The sequence below is a fragment of the Polypterus senegalus genome, chromosome 5 (assembly GCF_016835505.1).
Source record: "Polypterus senegalus isolate Bchr_013 chromosome 5, ASM1683550v1, whole genome shotgun sequence".
NCBI lineage: Eukaryota > Metazoa > Chordata > Cladistia > Polypteriformes > Polypteridae > Polypterus > Polypterus senegalus.
Window position 1 is genome coordinate 101,056,364 of NC_053158.1, and position 22,892 is coordinate 101,079,255.

Sequence of the window (22,892 nt, forward strand, 5' to 3'; positions counted from 1 at the left end):
TCTTCAAAATTAAACTTGTCATATCTTTAATTGTTGCGGGACCATAGATTCACACAGCGTATGGTCTGTTATTGTGGAAATCTACGTTTTGAACATTGAATGATGCGAACGCGAAAAGATTATTGTAGACTCGGATATTTTGCCTGTGGTATTTGTGGATTTCACTTTCCCCAAACAACAAATCTTTTAATTCTCACGGATACACCTCTTCATTGGAAGGCAACACTACTTTTCCCTGATTGCAACACGAATTATATGATCTACAAGTCTCCGATTTAAACTTAAAAGCCTTTCAATATCTACACACTTCTGCCATATCACTTTTGTTCATATATTTGATCTCTTTTTCCTGTTCCGTTATTTCACCAAGTAATAATTTCCATTTGTTTGTGCTAATGCAATTTTTACTTTCTTTTTTTTTTGATACTTTTGACTTTTACTACTTTCATATTCTGTAACTTGCTCTGCGTGTGTATCGTGCAGTTTTTTTTAGCCTTTTGAATTCCACAGCTTTCATAATTTTTAACCTGCTCTGCATGTGTATTCCACCAACTTTTTGAACGTCTTTATGAATTGGACCCACAAGGTTTTCAATTACACTTGGTAAGCGCTGATTATTACTTTTCTTATTTTCAGAATTTGCACATAGCTGTTCTTTCTTCTTTGCTTAGTCATTGACGTGTCATTTAGAATGTATACAATTTTTAAGAGCAACAACTGACAGGTTAGATGTCCATGATCTTGTTTTAAATTATTTGTAAGTAGGGCATGATGTGCAAAAGTGACCGTCTCACAGGTTTAGCTTCCAAAGGTTGTGAAGTCTAGTCTCGCGGGATGTCAAAGTGTCTTTCTGAGATCACGTCTTGACCCAAGATTTTTTTATTATAATAGAGATATACGTCTTCAACTGGGCCGCTAATGTATAAAGGCAAGGATGATTTCTCATCTCTATTAAAATCCACCTCCAGCATTATTGCATTCTTGCCATTCAACTCCCAATTATTTAGGCTACATGAGCTGCTTAGTCTCATTTTTGTATGCAGACTCATCATTAATTTTTGTGATGAGACCCACAAAAGTGGTTTCATCAGCAAGCTTGACTATTCCTACAGAATTCACATGTAAAGGTCATTTGTGTGTAACAAATAAAGATGTGGTTATAAGACATAACCCAGTGTGGCACCATACATGTGTTGACAGGGATGAAGATTTTCCTCAGTTTCCCCAATTGCTTCCTGTCCTAATGAGAATGGCAAATAACAATACATTGATAACAACCTGGTCAAAAAGATTGAATAGAATAACACAATTCAGGGCATCTGGACGGATATATTTTATGATTCTAAATATTGTATACTATATTGTGTATTGAGGCCTCAGGGACATGGAGTCCTCCACTGATCCATTTGCTCTTTAGGCGGAATTGGTAAACTGCATCATGTTTTTGTGTTGGGGTTTCAGTGTTATGTTTGATGCTGTAATTATATGTCATTTTGTGTTATTTTCTATTGATACTGTGTTAGATTATAGCAAACTAGGTTTTTAAGTGAAAGTGTAATTCACAAAAAATTGAGCTGACTTGAGAGGAATTATAGAATAGTTAAATATACAGTAGGTGGAGTGGTTTTGAGAATGCATTTGCAATAAATGCATACAATATATACAAGTACTCTGAAAATAAAAAAAAAACCTCCAACTGTCATTACGGTTATTTTAAAAATAACAGGGATTGGGAAATTATCCAGGTGTTTGTATCCATTTTTTATTCTTCTCCATCAATTACATAGCCGAGTCACATAAAACCATCATATTTTGAATAACTTTAGGGAGCACTGACTTGGTGCTGCTGTTTTTTCAGCTGCATGTGGTTTCACATCATATGACAATCACTGTCCACATAGGTTTTCTTCCTACATCCAAAAGATGAGCTGATATGGTTGGTTGGTGACTTTATCTTGATCAAGTCTAGGAGTACACTGAAGCAAATGTATCGATCATGAAAGCTGGTACGAAAGATGGATAACATTGAAAACCAAAGCAGGACCTGTGAGTATAATACTCATTTATCACAGGTAAAAATTAAATGCTGTCAGATGACCCAAGCGCCTTAACAGGAGCTCCTAATATGGAATACTGTATAGGAATCTCTCCCACGTTTAAACAAGATAAGGTTCAAGTTAGAGGCAGAGATGTTGCTAAAACTGATAAAGCATTAGACCACCTTGGGGTATTCTGTGAAGCACTTTTATAAAATGGAGGCTTGGCTGAATAAGTCTTGCAATCGAAGCTCAGTTTCATGAACTTAAAGGGATTCTCATTAACTAAAGACGTACTGAGGATATCCACAAATGTGTGCACACTCATGACATTTGAGCAACCTCGAGAAATTATCATGGAACATGTATGATAACTCATAAAGAGACAGAGGAGAGTGCAACATATGCTGAGTGAGTCTATGTGACTTTAAGTGTGAAGCTGATGGAGTGCATGGTTATATTATGGGATAACTTGGAAAAATTAGAATTTTATGTAACTATTGTAAAATAGCATAACATATAACAGACAGCAGTAGTCTTTTAAGCAGGTGAAAAAGAAATATTTGATCTGTTGTAACACTAAAATAGAATGCCTCCACTATTAAAGCGAGAACAGAATTGTGGCAATCTAAAGACGACTGAAGCCCAAGTACATTACAGGTCTGAATTTGCACATCACTTAATTAACTATTAATGGCATTAGTCAAATTAAATTTGAATTGCCTAGCTTGATTGTATGCGCACTAGTTTGTGAACGTCATACTTTACATACTAAGAATTATGTATTAGAATATTAGAATAGAACTGAAAACTGCATTTGACAGCAAGTGGAAATTAAACAACAAGGACATAACTTCAGATTAACTAGAACAGGGGTGGGCAATGTCGGTCCTGGAGAGCTGTAGTGGCTACAGGTTTTTATTCCAACCCAATTGCTTAATTAGAAACCAATGACTGCCAATCTCAGACCTTATACAATTTTTTGGCTTGTTAGTCTGCAATGCAAGGTTCTTACATCGTAGATTTTTTCCTTTCCAAGGATATCATCCAAATGATTTGAAGCCTAAAACTAATAATTTTCAGTCTGTCACATTTTCTGTGAAGTGTTTTATTAAATCAAACAGTGTATGATGAACACACACAGATATAAATGGATACAAGCTAGATCAGGGGTCCTCAATCACAGTCCTGGAGGACCGCAGTGGCTGCAGGTTTTTGTTCTAACCCTGATGCTTAATTAGAAAGCAATGCTTGCCAATAATTTAATTTCATGGCTTGTAAGTGCTTTAACTCTGCTATGTCAGGTCATTCTCATATCTTAGATTTTCTTCCCCTTTCTAAGGATATCATCCAAATGATTTGAAGGCTAAAATGGACGAGTATCAGTCCTTCATTTTTTTCTCTTGACTTTGCTGCCAAGTATTTAATTAAACCCAATAGTACATGATAATCAATCAATCAATATTTATTTATATAGCACATATTCATACAAAAAAATGTAGCTCAAAGTGCTTTACAAAATGAATAGAGAAATAGAAGACACAATAAAAGATAAACATAAGTCAACATTAATTAACATAGAATAAGTAAGGTCCGATGGCCAGGGTGGACAGAAAAAACAAAAAAAAACTCCAAAGGCTGGAGAAAAAAATAAAATCTGTAGGGGTTCCAGACCAAGAGACCGCCCAGTCCCCTCTGGGCAATCTACCTAACATAAATCAAACAGTCCTCTTTGTATTTAGCGTTTTCATGGAAGGACCTGATGATGATGATCACGTAGACTTCTGGCTGTCAGTCCATCAATGTTGGTGCATCAGGATGCTCTGAGTAGGTGGTGGTGGCGCAGGCCGCCACCACAAAGAAACCGGAAAAAGAAACAGAAGAGATATGTATAAATACACACAGGTGTAAATGGTAACAAGTTAAATGGAAAAAGATGGTTAATTTTGTCATGTGCATGATATTGCTATTAAGGAGCAATTAAAAACTGAGAATATAGCATTTTAAAACTAAAATAAGCAATAAGGGTTTAAAATCTTAATGACCAGGACAACTAAAGTGAAGCAGAAGTGTTACTTGAGCAATAAGAGTTTCTTGTTAAGCAATTGGGTTGGAACAAAAACCTGCAGCCCTCCAGGATCGTGATTGAGAACCCCTGAGCTAGATGGAGAACTGCTGGCTGTTTTGTCATTTACATCTTATTGCTAATAAGGAGCCATTAAAACAGTGAATGAAACTTTTTAAGATTGAAATAAGCAATTAAGGGTGAGGAACCTTAACAAGTAAGACCACTAAAATGAAGCATTAAAATGTCACTTAAACATTAACTGGGATGGAACAAAAACCTGCAACCACTGCAGTGCTCCTGGCTGACATTACCCACCCCTGAACTTGAATATAAACTCACTAAGCAAATTATTATGAATACCTGGATATTGCTGATCCATGCAATTATCTAATCAGCCAATCATGTTGCAGCAGCACAATGCATAAAAACAAGCAGATACTGGCCAGGAGATCTGGTTAATGTTCACATCAGAAGTGGGAGAAAATGTGATCTCAGTGATTTCGGTTGTTGGTACCAGATGGACTGGTTTCAGTATGTCTGTAACTGCTGATCTCCTGGAATTTTCACACACAACAATCACTAGAAATTACTTTGAATAGTGTGAAAAACATCCAGTGAGTGGCAGTTCTGTGGACAGAAGCACCTTGTTTGATGAGAGATATCACAGAAACATGGTCTGACTGGTTTGGCATGACAGAAAGGCTATAGTAGCTTAAATAACCATTCTGTACAACTGAAGCAGCTCAGAATACACAACATGTCCAAGCTTAAGGTGAATGTTCTGCAAAAGCAGAAGACCATGTCAGGTTTCACTTCTGTCAGCCAAAAACAAAATGCTGAGGATGCTATGGGCACAAGTTCACCAAAACTAAACACCTGAACACTGGAAAAATGTGACCCAGTCTGATGAATCTCGAGTTCTGCTGAGGCACATAGATGGATTAGAATTTGGTGCCAACAACAAGAATAAATGCTCTTAGCCTGCCTTGTGTCAAGAGTTCAGGCTTCTGGCGGTGTAATGGTGTGGACAACGTTTTCTTGGCATACTTAATACCAATTGATCATCACTTGAATGCCCAGGCTCATCTAAGTATTGTCACTGACCATGTGCATCCCTTCATGACCTCAATTTTACCCATCTTGAAATGGCTACGCCCAACATGACAATGTACCATGTCACAAAGCAAAAGTCGTCTCAAACTGTTTTCATGAATACGACAATGAGTTCAGTATTCTTCAATGTCCTTCCCAGCCACCAGCCCTGAATCTAATAGAACACTTTTTATGGGAGAACATATCACATATTAAGAAACAGAAAAGAAAGATGCAGCTTCTTCCACTGGTAGGGTGGGCTACTTTAAATGAGATTTTTGCCCTGATGAGCACAGGTGATTGCACAATACAACTGAAAGTACAACTCAATGCAATTTAAAAAGAAATGACCCATGCACTGATAAGGTACAATGAGTCATACAAGTATTTTCCACAGTCAGCCTCTAATGAGCTTAATGGCGCCATTATTCGTATGAGTATGTGACACTTGGCAAGTCTATGGGGTGTTATTTAAGTGCCAGCGATATAATTTCGGGTTCATTCCCGTTTTCTTAGATTCACTTAAAATGATGCCCCGTTTGCATGATGTCCAGAGAAAAACTTTGGCTCAGGGGATACCAACCAATGCCATTTCAAGTTTCTCAGCATTTGCCAACAATGCACAGAAACAGGCTGGATGCAAAGTAAAGCAAATTGATGCAAACAGATTGTGCAATGGTCAGGCATTTGCTGTGGCAAGTTGACTTTACAAGGTATGGCTTTCAATTACAAGGGTAAATCAAAAGTAAATGATATTTGAAAATGACACAGTAATTGCAACAGATACAATCTGACACAATACAAAACATGCACAATGGCTTATGGGTAGTTGAAAGACACACTGTGCAGTACCCTGCCATTGGTGTAGTTAAAGCCAAGGTCAAATAAACATTGACACACTGCTGCAAGATTATGCCATTACTGAACACATCATAGTGAGATTTATTTGAACAGAGGGAGTGAAACCTGTTGAAATTCACCGAAGCAAGTTGACTTACTGTGCAGAATGCAGCTGCTAAACTCCTAACTAGGAAAAGAAAATCCGAACACATTTCTCCAGTTTTAATGTCACTACACTGGTTACCCTGTGTCATTCAGGATTGACTTTAAAATTCTGCTTATGGTTTATAAAGCCTTAAATAATCTCGCCCCATCTTATATATCGGAATGTCTGACACCTTATATTCCAAATCGTAACCTCAGATCCTCAAATGAGTGTCTCCTTAGAATTCCAAGAACAAAACTTAAAAGAAGTGGTGAGGCGGCCTTCTGCTGCTATGCACCTAAAATCTGGAATAGCCTGCCAATAGGAATTCGCCAGGCTGATACAGTAGAGCACTTTAAAACACTGCTGAAAACACATTACTTTAACATGGCCTTTTTATAACTTCAATTTAACTTAATTTAACTTAATCCTGATACTCTATATGTTCAATTTCCTCAAAATAACTATTCATGGTGGCTCTAAAATCGCTACTGACCCCTACTCTCTTTTCTGTTTCTTTTTCCGGTTTCTTTGTGGTGGTGGCCTGCGCCACCACCACCTACTCAAAGCTTCATGATGCTCCAACAATGATGGACGGATTAAAAGGCAGAAGTCTACATGACCATCATCATCATCAACCCCTTCCGTGAGAATCCTAAATCCAAAGAGGACTGTTTCATTTATGTTAGGTAGAATGCCCAGAGGGGACTGGGCGGTCTCATGGTCTGGAATCCCTACAGATTTTATTTTTTCTCCAGCCATCTGGAGTTTTTGTTTTTCTGTCCCCTGGCCATTGAACCTTACTCTTATTCGATGTTAATTAATGTTGATTTATTTTGTTTTATAATTGTGTCTTTCATTTTTCTATTCTTTAATATGTAAAGCACTTTGAGCTACTGTGTGTATGAAAATGTGCTATATAAATAAATGTTGTTGTTACTATGGAAGTGAAAACAGCATGATACAACGATGAGTGGCTAGAAAGATTTAAAGTAGGAAGAATAAGTGTAACCAACAAAGTTCAATCTGATTTACCAATAACATCACGCAGCAAGTCTACATCAATGTGGCAAATGCCTTCATCAGAGAAGACTGAAAGATTGTTGGCCACTACTGCTGCATATTTGGATATCATCTATGGATCTGAACATGCCATAGTGTGTGATGAGTACCCAAACAGCTTGAACTGCACAAGACAACATCCTTCAGTGAATTTAAGCAGGTTTCACTCTCTCTACTCAAAGTCGTCTCACTACAAGGCATTTTTCAACAACAGTGCAAACCTGCAGTAGTGCATTCATGTTTGACTTGCCTTTAATTAACAGCAAGTGTTCAAACTACCCATAAGCCATTGCAAAAGCGTTGTATTGCTGTGTGGTTACTGAATCATTTTCAAATTGCCTTTACTTTTAAATTTACCCTCATAATAGCAATATAGCATTGGTTTTTGCTTATTTATAGTCATCAGGAAAGGCCAAATTGTCTGTGAAGTCCTTTAACAATATTTGTTACAAACAGCTTCCATTCCTTTATGCATCTGGTTTTCAAAGAATGGGCATAGCACAGTGGATCCTACAGTGTTTGAAGGCAAACCAATTTTTAAAACGTTAAATGTTTTATAAACAATTTTCTATTTTTAATATCTCACTAGTGAAAAATGAACAACATGGACAGTTAATAATAGAGGTTGAATGCAATTACATAAAGATGTGCAATTGAATCTAATGTTACATGGAAATAATTCTCATGACATACTAAATATGGCAAAGCGCTTTATACCTATTTTGCTTTTTTTTTTTTTTGGTATTTGATATTTGGTATATGTTATTAATCCCCAAGGGGAAATTGTCTTTTCGTGTGACCTTTATAGTCTTCCTCAAGAGCCCACCCTAGTAGGATCCCTTTTGGCAGTAATGGGATTTGAATCAGCAACCTCCCAGATACCAGCGCAGATCCTTCGCCTCAAAGCCACCACCCTGCTCCTGCCAATGTTAATTATTTTTGCTGGTGGTGTAAAGGCTCTATATGGTACGCTAGCACACACTTCAATGAGATGTTAAGGGAACCTGTCATGACTGATCCTAAAATGATTTGAAGTCTGGAATTTTATACATTGTACATAACTCTGAACACATTATTTTTGTTATAGGTTTTTTTGACTGATTTTGAGGTTTGATGATGTAAAAGTTTGCCTGCAAGGAGGGCTACTGAAAAAAAGTGGACAAATCTAAATATGTAGGATCAGTGGTAGTTCAAGATGGAAAAGTAAATGCACAGAAAACCCATAGCAGGCAGTGTGGATAGAAACATTGGAAGACGGTATCAGAGAAGTACTGTGTGACTGAAGAATTAAAGTGAAGGTTAAAGGGTAAGATTTTAAAGACAGTGGTAAGATCAGCAATGATGTATGGAGCTGAGACATGGGAATTAATGGAAGCGCAGGAGAAGTTAGATGATATAAAGGAGAACGTTGAGATGGATGTGTGAAGTTACAAAAAAAAGGACAGAATAAGAAACAAAACAATCATAGGTATAACAAAAGTGGAAGAGATGTCTAAGAAAGTACTGGGAAGTAGGATGAAGTGGTATTGACATGTGATGAGGAGAAACAATGAATATGTGGGCAAAACAGTGCTGGGAATGGAAGAACAGGGTAAGAGAAAGGGATGGAGGCCAAAGTGGAGCTGAATTGATAAAGTAAAAGAAGATCTGAAGGAAAAGGGTCCGACTGGGTAGGAGGTGCAGGACCAAGCCATTGTAAAAGGGTTGATCAAGGGTCAAGGGGAAGAAGTAGTTGTTTACGGACTTTGCATCGGTACTTTCTATATTTAATGACTCATTTTTAGCTAATTTTTATGGTATATCTTTTCCTTTTGCCTCTTGGACAGATAAACCACGACATTTACATTAATTCTTGTTTTAAATGAACAATATTGCTTTTAATGTTTAATCATTTTACCATTTTATAATGAACATATCTGTAGTACTAGGGTTTTGTACCATGTTAGCCATTATGAATGTAGTGAGAAGTCAAGCAAAATGACACCTTTTATTGGCTAAATAAAAAGATTACAATTTGCAAGCTTTTGGGGCAACTCAGGCTTGTTCTTCAGGCAAGGGGCCCGAGTTGCCTCAAAAGCTTGCATATTGTAACCTCTTTAGCTGGCCAATAAAAGGTGTCATTTTGCTTGACTTCTCACTGTTATGAACATATCAAAGTTAAACACTAACTAGGAAAGCAGCAACATTAGATTTGTTAAAAAAACAAAATCTGTCTAAAAAAGATGGTAACCCTTGACATAACATGTCATATTATTAACCTTTACTCTTGTTGTCAAAGGACAGTTTATCTTATAATGCTTTACCATATTATATTGAACATAATTTAATTGAGAATGCAGTAACATTAGATATGCAAAAAAAAATGACCCTTTCTCCGAGAATTTGTTTCTCAGCACAGAGCTTCATGAAGTATCTCAATTCATAACACTACACTAAGCTTGTTCTTTAGCCCGGAATGGAGGTGGTGTATGGGTCATTGTAGACTTCATAAACAGTACATCACAAATTCATATAAAAATTATGCCCAATATGAGGATTTTGAAGACTCAGGTAAGAGTGAGAGGTAGTGAATTATCTATCATGCATGGTTTCCATATATGAGTCTTCTTACTGCTCACACCTCTCAAGACACACTAGAGAGCAAATAAAGATACAATGAGGCAGCAAATCTGAGACTTCAGTCTTAGAGTTTATGTATAGAGCTCTTTGTCAAGAGCATTTTTTACCCATTCACTTTCAGCATTTCCACATTCCCACACATTGCCATTAGCGATCGCCATGATGTTCATACACACCCCCACGTCTACATCAGTTTTCAATCAACCTAAAAACATTTCTTTAGAGCATGGGCAGAAGCCAGAGCCTGGCACCCCAAGACAGGATGCTTGAACACATCAATGGTACCCCAGGCAGGAATTCAAAGAGGTGTGCAAATCAAACTCTGTGTTACACTAAACTGTTATTTAATTCTTTTTTTCTCCATAACTAGTTACTGGTCAGCAAATGACACCTAAAGTCTGACGAGAAAAAAAAAGCTGCAGATGGGGAAAAACACTTGAATCATCATTCATTTTATACATTTATTTAACAACTGCATGAAATGCTTCACACAAAAATAAAGTATTTCCAAAGTGCTAAAAATTGTTCATTTTTAAGAATTAAATCCAGTCTGACAATCAGGAGGAATCATCATATAGAAAACAAGCTGAAAGTCATTTGCCTTTAAAAGTTCAGATCCTTACACAAAACCGGAATAGAGAACATTAACTTCATTTATCAGTTCACCACTTCACACAGTGCCTTAGAAAAGCATTGAAATATTTGGTTATGGTGATGGCTGGCATTTATACAAACAACTTCACATGTGGAAAAATCTGTGCAAGATTTCAAATCTGTCCTATTAAAAATACTAAAACACAATCACATTTAATTCATTCAAGTACAAATTTCTCTTTTTTTTCTTTTTGCAAAACAAATTTATTCTTCAACTGAAGTGTAGTACACGACACGTAGTGCTCCAAGTGTGACAAAGCAGACTCAGAATTTAGACTGATGCTACATACAACGAGTTGTGTCATTTAAATATGCTTACAAGACATAAAACACAATTGTTACCATCTCCTCTGCAAAATCACACAGGATATATACAAGGAGACTGACCCTAGGTAACAGACGGTCAGAAACTGCACACAGTCTGATAAGCTTTAAAGGCAATAAGCCAATTTTGTCTAAAGTCATAAATTCATGCCATGGCTCTGTCATTTACATAAATTACACACAAATTTGAATATTCTATTCTATAAGATTGACTGTGCTTATATCCCAGACAATTTTCTCAAAATGGTGTTTATTTTGTGATGGGTGAAGTAAATCTGGTGTTTTTTGCAGCAGTGAATGTCCTTCAATATCTTGTCCCTCTTCTCTTACCTAAAAGAAAAGAAATACCGCTGTAATATTTTAATGTAAATTAGCAAACACATACCATCAAACACAGTTTATAAAGAACACCCTTCTTTACATGGTATCAACTGGCAAAATCTCTATATATAATCTTCATTTAGATCTTGATCTTTGTTTGTCCGCGAATGAATTAGAAGAAGCAGCACTAGATGGCAGTAGAGAGACAGCTAAAACATAGGCATAGCATTAAGAATCTCCTCCAGGCTTATACTACTGAAGACTGTAGTACGCCAGTCACACCTCAAAACACAGACATTCAAACTAAACAAATTGTTGTGCTTTAAATTAACTAAAGAGATCTTCATTTAGATCTTGATCTTTGTTTGTCCACGAATTCCATGCATGCGTAGACCACCTTCCAGTTTAGTACATTGTTGTTACTCACGGATGTCAACAATGTGCCGGAATAACGAAAGGGGTGGTGGACAGTATCACGTTGGTTAGCTCCTGAGGCCTGGTTAGAGAATGAGATTGCCAAAGATAAAAGGTACGTGCCAACGTAGCATATGAATGAAAAAAAGCAACCTGCGAGATTGGAGAAAGGTTGAGAAGAGATTGTGCGAGGAAACAATAGCGTCATGAAAACAAGACGGACTGTGAACGGACAGAAGCAGAAATGCTCCTACACCACCACATAATTACTATTCGGACAGTGATTCCGAGTAGGCCGTTCCTATCGAATCAATATCCAAGGGTTTTCTTTTGTAATTTTGTTTCCCTTATAAAAAATCATAATGCTGTGCGACAAAGGGCCCAGTTTACGACTGGCAGCCGCGTTTAAACAGGGAGCCCTTCACAGACAACTTTAACATGCTAGCGTGGTTGGTAGCACATAACTAGTGTGTATATATATATATATATATATATATACACACACACACACACACAGTGCATCCGGAAAGTATTCACAGCACATCACTATCACTTTTTCCACATTTTATTATGTTACAGCCTTATTCCAAAATGAATTAAATTCATTTTTTTCCCTCACAATTCTACACACAACACCCCATAATGACAATGTGAAAAAAGTTTACTTGAGTTTTTTGCAAATTTATTAAAAATAAAAAATTTAAGAAATCACATGTACATAAGTATTCACAGCCTTTGCCATGAAGCTCAAAATTGAGCTCAGGTGCATCCTGTTTCCCCTGATCATCCTTGAGATGTTTCTGCAGCTTCATTGGAGTCTACCTGTGGTAAATTCAGTTGATTGGACATGATTTGGAAAGGCACACACCCGTCTATATAAGGTCCCACAGTTGACAGTTAATGTCAGAGCACATTTCTGCTGCTTTGAAGGTCCCAATGAGCACAGTGGCCTCCATCATCTGTAAGTGGAAGAAGTTCGAAACCACCAGGACTCTTCCTAGAGCTGACCGGCCATCTAAACTGAGAGATCGGGGCAGAAGGACCTTAGTCACGGAGGTGACCAAGAACCCGATGGTCACTCTGTCAGAGCTCCAGAGGTCCTCTGTTGAGAGAGGAGAACCTTCCAGAAGGACAACCATCTCTGCAGCAATCCACCAATCAGGCCTGTATGGTAGAGTGGCCAGATGGAAGCCACTCCTTAGTCAAAGGCTACATGGCAGCCTGACTGGAGTTTGCCAAAAGGCACCAGAAGGACTCTCAGAACATGAGAAACAAAATTCTCTGGTCTGATGAGACAAAGATTGAACTCTTTTGTGCGAATGCCAGGCGTCACGTTTGGATCAACAGGCCAATACCATCCCTACAGTGAAGCATGGTGGTGGCAGCATCATGCTGTGGGGATGTTTTTCAGCAGCAGGAACTGGGAGACAAGTCAGGATAAAGGGAAAAATGACTGCAGCAATGTACAGAGACATACTGGATGAAAACCTGCTCCAGAGCGCTCTTGACCTCAGACTGGGGTGACGGTTCATCTTTCAGTAGGACAACGACCCTAAACACACAACCAAGATATCAAAGGAGTGGCTTCAGGACAACTCTGTGAATATCCTTGAGTGGCCCAGCCAGAGCCCAGACTTGAATCCAATTGAACATCTCTGGAGAGATCTTAAAATGGTTGTGCACCGACGCTTCCCATCCAACCTGATGGAGCTTGAGAGGTGCTGCAAAGAGGAATGGGCGAAACTGACCAAGGATAGGTGTGCCAAGCTTGTGGCATCATATTCAAAAAGACTTGAGGCTGTAATTGCTACCAAAGGTGCATCGACAAAGTATTGAGCAAAGGCTGTGAATACTTATGTACATGTGATTTCTCAGTTTATTTTTAATAAATTTGCAAAAACCTCAAGTAAACTTTTCTTACGTTGTCATTATAGGGTGTTGTGTGTAGAATTCTGAGGAAAAAAATGAATTTAATCCATTTTGGAATAAGGCTGTAACATAAAATGTGATAAAAATGATGCGCTGTGAATACTTTCCGGATGCACTGTGTATGTATGTGTGTGTGTATATATATATATATATATATATATATATATATATATATATATATATATATATATATACACACACACATACACAGTGGGATGCAAAAGTTTGGGCAATCTTGTTAATAGTCATTATTTTCCTGTATAAATCGTTGGTTGTTACGATAAAAATGTCAGTTAAATATATCATGTAGGAGACACACACAGTGATATTTGAGAAGTGAAATGAAGTTTATTGGATTTACAGAAAGTGTGCAATAATTGTTCAAACAAAATCAGGCAGGTGCATAAATTTGGGCACCACAAAAAAGAAATGAAATCAATATTTAGTAGATCCGCCTTTTGCAGAAATTACAGCCTCTAAACGCTTCCTGTAGGTTCCAATGAGAGTCTGGATTGTGGTTGAAGGTATTTTGGACCATTCCTCTTTACAAAACATCTCTAGTTCATTCAGGTTTGATGGCTTCCGAGCATGGACAGCTCTCTTCAACTCACACCACAGATTTTTAATTATATTCAGGTCTGGGGACTGAGACGGCCATTCCAGAACGTTGTACTTGTTCCTCTGCATGAATGCCTTAGTGTATTTTGAGCAGTGTTTCGGGTCGTTGTCTTGTTGAAAGATCCAGCCCCGGCGCAGCTTCAGCTTTGTAACTGATTCCTGGACATTGGTAGTGGAATCCATGCGTCCCTCAACTTTGACAAGATTCCCAGTCCCTGCACTGGCCACACAGCCCCACAGCATGATGGAAGCACCACCATATTTTACTGTAGGTAGCAGGTGTTTTTCTTGGAATGCTGTGTTCTTTTTCCTCCATGCATAACGCCCCTTGTTATGCCCAAATAACTAATAAATAAATAATAAATAATCGTAACAACCAACGATTTATACAGGAAAATAATGACTATTAACAAGGTTGCCCAAACTTTTGCATCCCACTGTATATATAGACTGGCTGATTACCCTGTGGCTTCGCTCACTGAGAGCAAGGGGGAAAAAATAAAATGTAGTATATAAATTATTAAACAGTAAAACATTAACATTTAAGAAGTACATTTAGCTCTACTGGAGTACTATAGGGTAAAGTACATTTTAAAGGCGCTATAACACAACAGGTAAGTAGTACTAACAGCAGCTTAAATGTATTTGGATCATCTCTCGGTAGGAGATCCCTTGTGAAAGGCGCTACACGGCCGGTGTGGTATAGAAATAACACTTTGTATGTGATCCTCCAAACTTCTGCCTGACAACGTTGCACTATGTGCCTGTGATTTAAGAGAAAAATTATTCTGAGAAATGTGGACGCTGCCATTCCGTGCTTAACGGGCAGAAGGTCCAAACAATTCCCAAGTTCAATACTTTAAATGAAGAGGTCGGTACATCTTCTTAGATGTAAATCCTACATGATGTTAAAAGAATTCATCACAAAAGCAACCTTGAATGTTGCGGGGTTTTAGTGACCCGAACTCACTTTAAGGGACAGTAAGTATTCGTGCAGCGCAATTTACAAAGAAAGTCTTGCTTCAATGGCGCCAATTACTCTCATTCGCAAAGATTTTCACTCTCCCAGGAGCTGACGGGGCACTTGAAGTGTCACAAACAGTGTGAGAAGAGAGGACGCTGCCTGAAACCGCTGAAGGCGATCTTGTCTTCACATTGTTTACAGATCAGCGCAGTTAAAAAGTAGAAAGATGCAAAACTGTTTTCCTCATCTCTTCTACTATCAAGTACTGACAATTAAAAAAAAGTTACAATGTGGCAGTTTCCACGACAGTGACATGGACGAATAAAACCTTTCTGTCAGAACATGCCTGGTGGCAGACAGCTCAGCGCTGGAGTCCAGATAGGAGGGCTGGGAGAGGGCGACAAGGGGTGCAATTATATGGGATAGATTGTTGTGTTTGTATTTATTTCTTTTCAATATCAGTAAAAAAACCTCTCACACAAATAATTCGTAAAGACGATATAAAAATGGCGTTCACAAACAAAGTGATTAGTTCCTGTATTATATGTTCTGTGGTCACACGTAATTTCTGTTTTGCGTGATCATACGTAATTTCCGTTTCAAATCACGAAAAGAATGTATTTATATATATATATATATATATATAAATATATATATATATACACACACACACACACATTTACGGAAGCATATTAGGGCCACAGAAAAGAAAAAAATAGAGATACACTTCAGCGCTTATATGTATCTCTTTTTTTAAAATTGGCTTCATTCATTTACAAAGAAACTGTGCATTTATAACAGTTTGGGTAACTGCACAGTGGACAAACACGAAACCAGGACCTTCCGAAAAGTAAATATACCACAAAGATGAGAGTCTCTGCTAGAGCACTCAATATATTCTCACTTTATATTGCTTAGTAAGAAGTTATTTTTTCCCCCTATAAATCGATAGCAAGCAGTGTGTGCATTTACAAAAAATTTCCAGGATAACTCAGGACCTCATGATTCAACAGCGACAGTCCCAAAGTTGGTAATGTTCAGTTTCCTCCTGCCGCATAAGGAGGAGATGGGAACTTTAATATAGTTTGGTAAGATGTGCTGAGGAATTCAACCAGGGTGCTCTAAAGTCATCCGTGAAGAACAAGTCTTTGTCAAAGCACAGGCATAATGGGGGACAGGAACACATCCAACCAGTGCTTGAGTGGTTTCTATTGTCATTGCTAACACTGAAATAAAAGTGTAACAAGATTGTTCTATAAACAACATTTAAACATCAACTTAGAACAGACAAGGTGATCTTGTCACAGGTAATGCTTGTGTAATAAACCAAACAAATAAATTAGAAGTTTAAAGACAAGACGTAACTATTGTTCTTCACAAATTTACAGTAAGTGGCTTGTAGGCACCATCTAGAACTAATAAGACTGAAGCACTTGGTTGTACAGGGAGTTGTGCAAAAAATGTAGCCACTCCTCTCAATGACCCGACTCTGAGACAGAGCTGCTTTCTCATGCAACGCCCTATGTTAGAATTGGAAGAGCAGTGGGTTGGTCTCGTCCGATGCGAGAGATGGACGTCTGAAGTTGAGCTCCGCTAGCAGCGGTGTTATTTTTTATATTATTTGCTTATTATCCTGAGATATCCTGTATCTGTTCAACCCAAGGAGACTGCTATAGTATATATGTAAGCATATATAAACATGGCCAGCAAGAAAGGGGGTCCGAAAGAATCGAAAACTAAAGTTGCACCCAAGCTAAGATCAGCAAGCCCTAGCTCAAGATACAGCCTTTCAGAGAGAGACCTGGATCAGCTGGGCGAAAGTACAGACTCTTCGGGACCAAGGTCCGCTACATTGTCACCGGCTGAGAGTGAAAAGGGGAGCGAATGTACGATCGTGAGTGCAGATCTTGATAGCTCGCTGATCGGAGAAGAACACCTGAAACTGGAAAAGGCCTTACAGTCCGCGATCTCAATTACTCCACGCGAGCCGGGAACAGTGGGGACACCGGCTACATTAGAGCCTGACGCTTCACCTACGGTACAAGAAAGCACAATTGAAATGTCTAAACTGGAGGTGATGCTCGCTGAGCTCATACAAGATATAAAGAAAACCGAGAATGCAAATGAGAAAGCAAGGGCAAAGGCACACGAGAGACTGAAACAGGAATTGAAACAGGAATGGCAACAAGCAAAGAGCTGCAGGAATGGCAACAAGCAAACGAAACGGCTGATGCTGCAACAGGCAATGGAAAGACTGCGACAAGAAATGCAAGTGGAGATGTGACTGGTGCTGGGTAAAATTGAAACGCTTACTGATCAATTGGAGGATCTCAAGGAGACATTCACGACTAGGATTGAATTAGCCGAAAATCTAGCTACCAGTGCTGAAGAAAAAGCAGAAAATGTCAGCTCCGAATACAAAAAACTTCGGAGACAGACTGGCTGCTTTGGAAGATGGAAGTAGAAGGTATAATGTCAGAATTGAAGGTCTGCCTGAGAATCGAGAAAGTTCAAACCCTGTGAAATTCGAAGCTGAACTTTTTTCTAAAATAATCAGGGACGACTTTAAAGCAGAATCTGAGATAGCAGCGGCTTACTGCATACGTGGATCAAACACCGTTAGACCCAGATCTTTTATAGTTCGTTTTGAACGATTATCATTTAAGCTAGAGGTGATGGCACTCCTCAGAAACAAGGAAGATATTATATATGAAAATAACCACATTCGTATCTTCCCTGACTTCTCTCCAGCAACAGCTACTAAACGCGCAGCCTTCTACAAAATTAAACAGCGGTTACGGCAAGCCAGCATCAAATACAGCCTCTTGTATCCAGCAAAACTTAAAGTGGAATGGCAGGGTAAATTCGATGTCTTTGCTAGCAAGGAAGAAGCAGAAAATGAACTAAGAAAGCTGATCCCAGGACTATTCTGAAACATAATAGTGAGTCATGGCGGTTAATGATAAAGCAAGGTTAATAATCTACTGTCTGATCTATTCGTTTTAAAATACAGGTTTTTATCAGCATATATTCTTATTATTACTTAGTATTACTAGGGCGCTATCTGTTTATGTTTTATTGTGCTTAATTACTTTTTCTTTTTTCTCTAATTATTTCATCTCTACCCTAAATGAGACTGTTCAATATCATACCCTTGGTTTATTGTCATTGTTATTGCTGCATTAAGACTTGTTATGCTTATTCTGGACACATTTTAAACACCATCACCCGGGTTTATTATCTGGGTGTATCATCTTAATGCACTAAAATTGCTGAAGACTATATATATATTTTAAGTGTAAAATTCTTTTTTTTTTTTCTTTTCTTTGTTAAAGGCTATATTGGTAATAGATATCTCTATCTTTTAACCCTAAAGCGCCGCTGCATTGGGGCTTGTTTTGCTTTGGACGTGCTCTGTCTCTGGGTATGTCAGAGGACTGGGACTGTGTGAAGTGGGTTTTAGCCTCACTTGGTGAGGCAAAAAGGGAGGGTGGGGGGTTAAAGAGAGCAGGCTTGATCTATACCTAATCTATCCTATTAATCTTTATAATTATAACTACCAACGTAATAATAACTCCTCCTTGAACCGTCACCTTATCGTGGTGGAGGGGTTTGCGTGTCCCAATGATCCTAGGAGCTATGTTGTCCGGGGCTTTATGCCTGGTAGAACCACCAAGGCAAACTGGTCCTAGGTGAGGGATGAGACAAAGAGCGGTTCAACAAACCTCCAATGATGAGTAAACCTTTGGACGCGTTTTCCCTTGCCGGACGCGGGTCACGGGCCCCCTCTGGAGCCAGGCCTGGAGGTGGGGCTCGATGGCGGCGCCTGGTGGCGGGCCTGCACCCATGGGGCTCGGCCGGGCACAGCCCGAACAGGTAACGTGGGTCCTCCTCCCCATGGGCTCACCACCTATGGGAGGGGCCAAGGAGGTTGGGTGCAGTGTGAGTTGGGTGGTGGCCGAAGGCGGGGACCTTGGCGGTCTGATCCTCGGCTACAGAAACTGGCTCTTGGGGCGTGGAATGTCACCTCTCCGAAGGGGAAGGAGCCTGAGCTAGTGCGCGAGGTCGAGAGGTTCGGCTAGATATAGTCGGACTCACCTCACGCACAGCTTGGACTCTGGAACCAATCTCTTGAGAGGGGCTGGACTCTCTACCACTCTGGAGTTGCCCCCGGTGAGAGGCGCCGAGCAGGTGTGGGCATACTTATTGCCCCGACTGGAGCCTGTGCATTGGGGTTTACCCGGTGGGCGAGGGTGGCCTCCCTCCGCCGGGTGGGGAAGGGTCCTGACTGTTGTTTGTGCGTATGCCGAACAGCAGTTTGGAGTATCCACCCTTTTGGAGTCTCTGGAGGGTTGCTAGAGGGCATACCTTCTGGGGATTCCCTCGTTTTGCTGGGAGACTTCAATGCTCACGTGGGCAATGACAGTGAGACCTGGAAGGGCGTGATTGGGAGGAATGGCCCCGATCTGAACCGGCGGTGTTTTGTTATTGGACTTCTGTGCTCGTCATGGATTGTCCATAACGAACACCATGTTCAAGCATAAGGGTGTTCATATGTGTACTTGGCACCAGGACACCCTAGGCCTCAGGTCGATGATCGACTTTGTGGTCGTGTGTCGGACTTGCGGCCATATGTCTTGGACACTCGGGTGAAGAGAGGGGGGAGCTGTCAACTGATCACCACCTGGTGGTGAGTTGGCCGATGGTGGGGAAGATGCGGTCAGACCTGGTAGGCCCAAGCGTGTTGTGAGGGTCTGCTGGGAGCGGCTGGCAGAGTCCCCTGTCAGAAGTAGCTTCAACTCCCACCTCCGGCAGAACTTCAACCCGCCCCGAGGGAGGTGGGGACATTGAGTCGAATGGGCCATGTTCCGTGCCTCTATTGTTGAGGCGGCTGACGGAGCTGTGGCGCAAGGTGGTGGTGCCTGTCGTGGCGGCAATCCCGAACCCGTTGGTGGACACCGCGGTGAGGATGCCGTCAAGCTGAAGAAGGAGTCCTATAGGACTTTTTTGTCCTGTGGGTCTCTGGAGACAGCTGATAGGTACCGGAAGGCCAAGCAGAACGCGGCTGCGGTTGTTGCTGAGGCAAAACTCGGGCATGGGAGGAGTTTGAGAGGCCATGGAGAGCGACTTTGGACGGCCGAGGAGATTCTGGCCCACCATCCGGCGTCTCAGGAGGGGGAAGCAGTGCAGTGTCAACACCGTATATGGTGGAGATGGTGCGCTGCTGACCTCGACTTCGGGCGTTGTGGGTCGGTGGGAGGAGTACTTGAAGACCTCCTCAATCCCACTAACATGCCTTCCAATGAGGAAGCAGAGCCTGGGGACTCTGAGGTGGGCTCTCCCATCTCTGGGACTGAAGTCACCGAGGTGGTCAAAAACTCCTTGGTGGCAGGGCCCGGGGTGGATGAGATCGCCCGGAGTTCCTTAAGGCTCTGGATGTTGTAGGACTGTCTTGGTTGACACGTCTCTGCAACATCGCATGGACATCGGGACAGTGCCTCTGGATTGGCAGACCGGGGTGGTGGTCCCCTCTTTAAAAGGGGACGGAGGGTGTGTTCCAACTATAGAGGGATCACACTCCTCAGCCTCCCTGGAAAAGTCTATTCGGGGTTCTGGAGAGGAGGGTCCGTCGGATAGTGAACCTCGGATTCAGGAGGAACAGTGTGGTTTTAGTCCTGGTCGCGGAACAGTGGACCAGCTCTTCACCCTTAGCAGAGTCCTGGAGGGTGCATGGGAGTTTGCCCGACCGGTCTACATGTGTTTTGTGGACTTGGAAAGGCATTCGACCGTGTCCCTCGGGAATCCTGTGGGGGTGCTCGGGAGTATGGGGTACGGACCCCTGATAAGAGCTGTTGGTCTCTGTACAACGGTGTCAGAGCTTGGTCCGCATTGCGGCAGTAAGTCGAGCCCGTTTCCAGTGAGAGTTGGACTCCGCCAGGGCTGCCCTTTGTCACCGATTCTGTTCATAACTTTTATGGACAGAATTTCTAAGCGCAACCAGGGTGTTGAAGGGTCCGGTTTGGTGGACTCAGGATTGGGTCACTGCTTTTGCAGATGATGTTGTCCTGTTTGCTTCATCAGGCCGTGATCTTCAGCTCTCTCTGGATCGGTTAGCAGCTGAGTGTGAAGCGGCTGGGATGAGAATCAGCACCTCCAAATCCGAGCATGGTCCTCAGCCGGAAAAGGGTGGAGTGCCCTCTCAGGGTTGGGGAGAGATCCTGCCCCAAGTGGAGGAGTTCAAGTATCTCGGGGTCTTGTTCACGAGTGAGGGAAGAATGGGCGTGAGATCGACAGGCGGATCGGTGCGGCATCCGCAGTGATGCGGGCTCTGCATCGGTCTGTCGTGGTGAAAAGGAGCTGAGCCGTAAGGCAAAGCTCTCAATTTACCAGTCGATCTACGCTCCTACCCTCACCTATGGTCATGAGCTATGGGTAGTGACCGAAAGAACAAGATCGCGAATACAAGCGGCTGAAATGAGTTTCCTCCGCAGGGTGTCTGGGCTTTCCCTTAAAGATAGGGTGAGAAGCTCAGTCATCCGGGAGGGGCTCAGAGTAGAGCCGCTGCTCCTCCGCATCGAGAGGAGTCAGATGAGGTGGCTCGGGCATCTGATCAGGATGCCTCCTGGACGCCTCCCTGGTGAGGTGTTCGGCACGTCCAACGGGAGGAGGCCCGGGAAGACCCAGGACACGCTGGAGGGACTATGTCTCCCGGCTGGCCTGGGAAGCATGGGATTCTCCGGAAGAGCTGGAAGAAGTGGCGGGGAGAGGGAAGTCTGGGCCTCTCTGCTTAAGCTGCTGCCCCCGCGACCCGACCTCGGATAAGCGGAAGAGAATGGATGGATGGATGGACGTAATAATAAGCTGCATGGCAATAACTCTAGGGGAAATAGGAAATTAAGGCCGAAGCGATCTTACTTCCAGCTAAGACTATAAAATGACATCAAAAACTCAGAATCAGTGTCTCCATGATGGGACAGTTAACCGTAAGCTGGAATGTTAAAGGCCTGAATCACGAATTAAAGAGAAAGAAAGTACTTTCTCACCTAACAGGTCTAAATGCTAAAATAGTATTTTTACAGGAAACCCACTTACTAAGCAAGGATCAGTTCGGCTGCAAAAGACTGGACTGGCCAAATGTTCCATTCTAGTTTTACAAAGAAAACTAGAGGTGTGGGAATTCTCATACATAGAACAGTACCATTTGTAGCATCAGATGTAGTATTGGATCCTGAAGGGAGATATGTAATGGTCATGGGAGACTTATCTAACTGTAAAATGATTTTGATAAATGTTTATGCACCTAATGTTGATGATAAGGAATTTATACAAAATTTATTTGCATCCATTCCCAATCTGAACACTCATAAAGTTATAATGGCTGGGGACTTTAATTGTGTTCTAAATCCACTTTTAGATAGGACTTCCTCCACAGGGGGAACGGCATCTAACACCGCAAAGATAATTACAAAGTTTATAACTGATCACAACTTATCAGATCCCTGGAGGTTTTTAAACCCAAATTCAAGAACATATTCTTTCTACTCACCAGTACATCATTGCTACTCAAGGATTGATTACTTCTTTATAGACAATAACTTCTTGCCTAAGATTAAATCTTGTAAATACGATGCTATTGTTATTTCGGACCATGCACCTATGATCTTGGAGCTGAAATTACTAAGCCCCATACACTCACCCGCAGATGGCCTCAACCTGCTTCTATTAGCTGACGAGAATTGTACTGAATTTATATCCAAACAAATCAAATTCTTTCTAGAGACAAATACATCCCCGAGATCTCTGCAG

General features: G+C 40.9%; 1 protein-coding gene across 1 annotated transcript in view; it reads right to left on the bottom strand.

Moving 5' to 3' along the window:
• Window positions 1-10,379: 10,379 nt before the first annotated feature.
• LOC120529399 (bucky ball-like) overlaps window positions 10,380-22,892 on the bottom strand; it is a 46,039-nt gene continuing 33,526 nt past the window's right edge. Inside the window, exon 5 of the mRNA XM_039753162.1 lies at window positions 10,380-11,170. Within this exon, the coding sequence (XP_039609096.1) occupies window positions 11,145-11,170 (26 nt within the window). The 3' untranslated portion in view covers window positions 10,380-11,144. The remainder of the gene's footprint in view (window positions 11,171-22,892) is intronic.